Raw genomic sequence first — 7,113 nt, 5'->3', positions numbered from 1 at the left:
TATATATATATATATATACACACACATACATACATATATACATATATATATATACACATATATAAATATATACATATATATATGATTGACGTATTTGTATGTAGTCTGTTTCTGAGAGCTATTTTTATTGGACCTCTGTCTAATCATTAGAACATTGATTTAATTGTGACCATAGAAAGAAATTTTACATTAATCCCAATTTTTGTAAGCAGTTGTATCCATAAAAAATTTTATTTGCAGAGAGCAGAAATTGAAAGAAGATATATGAAATGGACATGTGCGTGTGTGTGCGTGCTTGCATGTGTGTATGTGAGAGAGAAAGAGAGAGAGAGTGAGTGAGTGAAGGTGTGTGTCGTGATTGACGTCTTCTAAGGTACACACACATAGAAAATGTGAAGTCATCGTATAAAATTTTTATGATAGTTGATTTATGGAAAAGATTATGTTAAATTTTTGAAATGCAAAGATGTGAATGAAAATTAAGTTCAGACCTCTACACGGTAGCTACACCTGGTAGAAATAGCAGCCAAATCTTCCTCAAAACACCCTACTGTCTTAATTCGACAATTCTGCCTATTATGTAGTTTGAATGAGAAACTGTAACTAAAGATTAAGATTATTAACCCCAGTTGAGTACTAACATTTATATAATGCACTGTGCCTCATATACAGTGTGCTGAGGTGACCCAGTAAAATCTTCAGTAAATTATTGAATGATGAACCTCTATGGAAGCCTAAGGGCACCATATCTATAAGAATGTCAAACTTAACCCTTTTGTTATCATACTTTTGTTGAGATGCTCTGTGTTTACCATTTTGAGCGTGGCCGTTGCTAGTACCGCCTGACTGGCCTTTGTACCGGTGGCACGTAAAAGCACCCACTACACTCTCTGAGTGGTTGGCGTTAGGAAGGGCATTCAGCTGTAGAAACTCTACCAAATCAGATTGGAGCCTGGTGTAGCCATCTGGTTTCACCAGTCCTCAGTCAAATCGTCCAACCCATGCTAGCATGGAAAGCGGACGTTAAACGACGATGATGATGATGATGATGATGATGAACTTAGTTATCTTTAAGCTGGTGTTAGGAACATAAATTGTAACCAAGGTTTGGTGGAAGATTCTAATTCAGAACTTTTGAAAACAAGACATTTGTATTACAGTCCAAGAGGCAGTTTCAGCCGGATTAGTATCAAAAGGGTTAAACACTAGCAGGCATTATGTTATCTGAAAATGTAGACAGGCAGAGTTATTAGAGCACTGAGTAGAATGCCTTGTGGTATTTGTTCCAATGCTCAGTGCAGTGAGTTCAAATTCCACCAAAGCCAAATTTGCTTTCCATCCTTTTTAGGTCAATAAAAGAAAAAATACCATTCCAAGGCAGTGGCTTAACAGAACTGTTACAGTGTTGGATGAGACGATAAACTTGTTCTGTGTTCTGCCAGTTACACCTCTGATGACACTGGTACCAAACTGTACCAGCCTTGACATTATTGGTGGCACAAAAAAGAGAGACCTGCATACAAAGGAAACCAATACTCTTTAAAAAGTGAAAAAAATGAACCTTGTGCATAAAGATGCATGGCCAACTCTGACTAATGGAGGCCCTAGATCTGAGGTAAAAATGGCCATTGACTCTGGTTGGAAATTGGAAGTCCTAAGAATTAATGAAAGTGAAATGCAATGGCTCATCTGGGAATTGAACCTCCTTTGCAAAACCCACTCCTACAGTTACATAGAAATAAATGAGATTGTAAACATCTATTGAAACAGTTGCCTTTACCTAAAACATTCAAGATATATCAACAAATAAACAGTTCTATAATGGTAGTTATTGTTTAACTCTAGGTTGGCCCAATGAAGAAGGCTTATGATCAAAAGCATTCCAACAATGGCCATCCAAAGGTTGTCTTGTTGATGTAACAGAAGACACTATTAAATAGTTTACCATGTGGAACAATAATGTCAGCATAACTCATGGTTGGAGCGATGTAATAATCAAAGGAAGGTTTCACAAATTTGTTGTACATCTTCAGAATGCCATGAAGATCTCGTCCTCGTTCAGCAATATCCCTTCTTAGGCGTCTGGCAAGACATTCATCAGAATCAGTATCTACAAATATTTTCATGTCCAGTAACTGTAAAAATTCAATAAAAAGATCAGCCATATTAAGCTTATCCCACAGAGACACAAATTAATAACTTTCAGGAATGGGAAGGGAGTCCAAAGTCTGTAAAAAGAAGTTCTAGAAGTGAAGTAGAAGAATTTGTAGTAAAGCATCAGTATTGAGTTAAGGAACAAGTGCTTACATCATACATTAAGTAAAGAAATTGGCTGATGGAAGTCATTTCAGAAATTTAGACATAAAATAGTTAAAGCAAGACAGAATACAAAAAAAAATCTGGAAAATTTTTTAAATAATATTAAAAAACTTTTAAACAAACATTACGGAAGAAATTCTATGAAAAAAATTTCAACTTACACATCTAGAACAAAATTTATACAATGTCACAATTACACAGTAATAATGTATGCTATTGGAGAAAAAAATTAATTAAAAAACTTACATCCCGAATTTTCTTATTTACAAATGCCAGGATCCCTTCAAACACCACTACATTGGCACCATACAGAGTTTTCTACAAAAATAGAAAAATACAAAAAAATAATCATCATTATTCTAAGATCATATCTAAACTTCATATATGTAACTTAATAAAAAGGGATTTCATTTTTCAAATACAAGATGATGGGATATTTTTAATGGTTTGTTTTAAAGGTAATGATTGTGTCCATGGCTTAAGCAGGTTCGAGACTGCTAGGGGTGACATAGTAGGTCCTCATGAAGAGCCACAGCAGTTGGATAGAGAGGGAATTCCAGAGGACTGATGCTGTAGAGAATAAGGACTGGGTATATAGAATAGTGTAGGGGTTAGTGAGGGAGACATAACATGAAAGATAAAAGAGAGAAGTGAGTAAGGAGTATTTGAGTGGAGATGGCACAAGATTTAGGGGTTGAGTGGAGCCAGTACGAGACTATTCAGTTCTAAGAAATAGAGGCCATTGTAGTAGTAGTAGTAGTAGTAGAAAAAGTGAACTGAGGAGACACAACCTTCCTATGGCTCAGAGTTTGCAATGTAATGGTTTAAGACTTCAGACCAATTGGTCAGATCTTTTTTTTTTTTGCACAATATTGGTCTAGGACGTCTGTATGTGTAGTCACAACACAGTCCCAGATGTGGAAGCAATGTATGAATCATTGGTAATGATGATGTATAACAGAAAACTATTTCTCAACTCACTGTTTGTTTTTCTCTGGCATGAGTGGTGAAGTTGTAAACTGGAACCTCAACTATTTTGCCTTTCTTTAACCTCTTCAATGTTTGGAAAAGTAAATCGAAGTCAAAGGCATCAGGATGGTCAAAATTGTATTCATTGTTGGCAGCCAGGGCAATTTCTTCTTCATTTAAAACCTTTAATGGAAATAAACATTTAAAAATGTAAATAAATCAATTAACCCTTTAAAATCTTTGAAGATGACCATTCCCCATTTTAATCAAATCTTGACAATGTCAATAAAATCAATACATATATATATACATATGTGTGTATATATCTCAAGACACTGACACTATCATATAAAATTGAGTATAGCAGGCATCAGATGTAGTGTGCAAGAGAGAAGGCTGTGCTAGTATGGCCATGTGATGCATATGGACAAGGACAGCTGTGTAAAGAAGTGCCAATCTCTAACCATGAAAAGAACCTGTGGAAGAGGTAGACCCAGGTGGATGTGGGAAGAGGTGTTGAAATATGATTTTTGGATACTGAGTCTCACAGAAGCAACAACCAGTGATTGAGACTTTTGGCAATTTGTTGTGCTTCAGAAGACAAGTTAAATGAAATTATAATTGTGGCCAATGCTGGTAACGTGTAAAAGGCACCCATGCCAGTAACACAAAAACGGCACCCAGTACACTCTGTGGAGTGGTTGGCATCAGGAAGGGCACCCAGCCATAGAAACCAAGACAAAACAAACTGGATTTTCATGCAGCTCTCTGACTTACCAGTTCCAGTCAAACTATCTCACCCATGCCAGCATGCAAAACAGATGCTAAATGATGACAATGATATATGCATGTATATCTATGTATGTGTGTCTTTGCATCTGTGTTTGTTTCACACACACAGCTTGACAACTGGTGTTGGTGTGTTTACATCCCTGTAACTTAGTGGTTTGGCAAAAGAGACTGATAGAATAAGTACTAGGTTTAAAAAAACAATAAGTTGAGGAGTTGATTTGTTCAACTAAAAAATCCTGTCAAGGTGGTGCCCTAGCATGGCCACAGTCAAAATGAGTGAAACAAGATGAAAGATAGCTATGATATTAAAGTTTAATGAATATTCCATATCTTCCAAAAAATGTCTAGAATTGTAAAATAAACATGGAAACAATTTAGCATTGAAACTGAAGCAAATGGAACCATACATATCCAGGAAGAAACCCTATTACCATATCACTAAGTCAAAATAACAACAAGAATAGAAACTAGTTCATCAGAAATGGACCAGAGCAGAATAATTCAAAGTTTCCTTTATCACCAAACTAAACCTTTGAAGTAATATCACAGAATAGTTACCAAAGTTGATAGAAAAACAATCTTGAGTTCTGTGAAACTCATCATCATCGTTTAACATCTGCTTTCCATGCTAGCATGGGTTGGACGATTTGACTGAGGACTGGTGAAACCGGATGGCAACACCAGGCTCCAATCTAATTTGGCAGAGTTTCTACAGCTGGATGCCCTTCCTAACGCCAACCACTCAGAGAGTGTAGTGGGTGCTTTTACGTGTCACCTGCACGAAGGCCAGTCAGGCGGTACTGGCAACGGCCACGCTCGAAATGGTGTCTTTTATGTGTCACCCGCACAAGAGCCAGTCCAGGGGCACTGGCAACGATCTCGCTCGAAAACCCTACGAAGGCCAGTCAGGCGGTACTGGCAACGGTCACGAATGATAGATTTAATTTACTATTCTGTTTAACACCACCCAGGGTGCTTTTAGTAGAGTCCATTCTGTCTGTTACAAAAGCATTTAGGCCAGGTCTTCAGTCTGAGAAGAATTTCTTCTCCCCAGTCTAACAAGTCAGGTAAAGAGTCATGGCTGTTACTTTTTCTTCTCTCATTAAAGCAGGATAATAATTTTAAAAGGTTACCCATTCTGTTTAAACATCTCTGTGGTAGAGTTATGAAATCTTGATGGTGCCTACTTGAATTTATTGATATCAGTTTGGTGTAATTAACCAAGTTCATTCAACACTGAGTGCTTTCTAGATATGTGCCTAGATTTATTAATTACTTTTGCTTCTTCTTCATCATCGTCGTCGTTTAACGTCCGCTTTCCATGCTAGCATGGGTTGGACGATTTGACTGAGGACTGGCAAACCAGATGCCTGCACCAGGCTCCAATCTGATCTGGCAGAGTTTCTACAGCTGGATGCCCTTCCTAACGCCAACCTCTCCAAAAGTGTAGTGGGTGCTTTTACATGCCACTGGCATGAGGACCAGTCTGGCGGTACTGGCAACAGCCACATTCAAATGGTGTTTTTTACGTGCCACCTCCACACGAGTCAGTCTAGCAGCACTGGTAATGACCTCACTCGAATGTTTTGTTCACATGCCACCGGCACAAGTGCCAGTAAGGCGACGATGGTAACGATCATGCTCAAATGATGCTTTTTACGTGCCACCGGCACGGAAGCCAGTCAGCTGCTCTGGTAGTGATCCCGCTCAGATGGTGCTGTTAGCGCTCCACTGGCACGGGTACTAGTCATCGAATTTAGTTCAATTTTGATTTCACTTGCCCCAACAGGTCTTCGCAAGCAGAGTTTAGTGTCCAATGAAGGAAGGTTGGCATAAGTGCCAGTCGTTGAATTTGGTTCGATTTCGATTTCACTTGCCTCAACAGGTCTTTGCAAGCAGAGTTTTGTGTCCAAGAAGGAAAGGTACGCATAAGTGGCTGGCTACACCCCTGGTAAAGGCCACGGGTTATGGTCTCACTTGTCTTGCTGAGTCTTCTCATGCACAGCATATTTCCAAATGTCTCGGTCACTAGTCATTGCCTCGGTGAAGCGTAATGTTTGAAGGTTGTGCTTCACCACTTCATCCCAGGTCTTCCCAGGTCTACCTCTTCTACAGGTTCCCTCAACTGCTAGGGTGTGGTTCCTTTTCACACAGTTATCCTCATCCATTCTCGCCACGTGACCATACCAGTGCAATCGTCTCTCTTGCACACCACAACTGATGCTTCTTAGGTCCAACTCTTCTCTCAAGGTACTTATATATATATGTATATATATATATATATATACAACATAGAAGACAACTGGAGGTTCCTTCGGGACAACCTGCTGAGTGCCACCGACAAGATCTGTGGCTGGTGTAAAGTCCCCTCTCGCCCCAAAGTAACTTGGTGGTGGAACAGTGTGGTTGACAGGGCTATGAGACAAAAGAAACAGGCTTGGAAGGACTGGAAGAATGGAGGTAGCAGGGAAGTGTATCAGACTGCTAGAAGGGAAGCTAAGAGACAGGTTTATCTAGCCAGAGGGGAAGCAGACAAGAAGAAGTTTGCCAACGTTCTGCGTCGTGAGGACTTGAAGTATTTCGTGTTGCAAGACAGTGTGTGAGAGAGAATTGTGATGTCGTGGGAGAGAAATGTGTTCGCATGGATGATGGTACGCTTGCTCTAAATGAGGCCGCTAAGAAAGAGGTTTGGAGACGTCACTATGAAAGATTGCTCAACAAAGAGAATGAATGGGAGAAAGAGAGTCTGCCAAATGTCGACCCAACAGAGGGACCAGCTATCCGAGTTAACAGTTCCATGGTAGATAAAGCAATTATGAGTATGAAGACAGGGAAAGCCCCTGGCCCATCAGGAATCACTGCAGAGATGCTCAAAATATCTGGCAGTGTCAGCTATAGCCTAGTTACCCGTATTGTTAACCAGGTGGTACACGAAGGAGTCATACCCAATGACTGGTGTAGCAGCACCATAATCAACTGTTACAAAGGTAAAGGTGACGCTTTAGACACAAATAATTACAGAGGTATCAAGTT

General features: G+C 39.4%; 1 protein-coding gene across 3 annotated transcripts in view; it reads right to left on the bottom strand.

Annotated features, from left to right (window-relative positions):
- Positions 1 to 7,113, bottom strand: part of LOC106872061 (uridine-cytidine kinase-like 1) — a 59,504-nt gene that overhangs the window by 30,536 nt on the left and 21,855 nt on the right. For all 3 annotated transcript variants that reach the window (XM_014918907.2, XM_014918909.2, XM_014918908.2), the window contains exons 5-7: positions 3,301 to 3,471; positions 2,566 to 2,637; positions 1,946 to 2,135 (exon numbers count right to left, since the gene is read on the bottom strand). In XM_014918907.2, the coding sequence (XP_014774393.1) occupies positions 1,946 to 2,135; positions 2,566 to 2,637; positions 3,301 to 3,471 (433 nt within the window). The remainder of the gene's footprint in view (positions 1 to 1,945; positions 2,136 to 2,565; positions 2,638 to 3,300; positions 3,472 to 7,113) is intronic.

This window comes from Octopus bimaculoides, chromosome 13 (assembly GCF_001194135.2).
Source record: "Octopus bimaculoides isolate UCB-OBI-ISO-001 chromosome 13, ASM119413v2, whole genome shotgun sequence".
NCBI lineage: Eukaryota > Metazoa > Mollusca > Cephalopoda > Octopoda > Octopodidae > Octopus > Octopus bimaculoides.
Note: the sequence above shows the minus strand (reverse complement) of the source record. Positions and strands in the feature narration are given on the sequence as shown.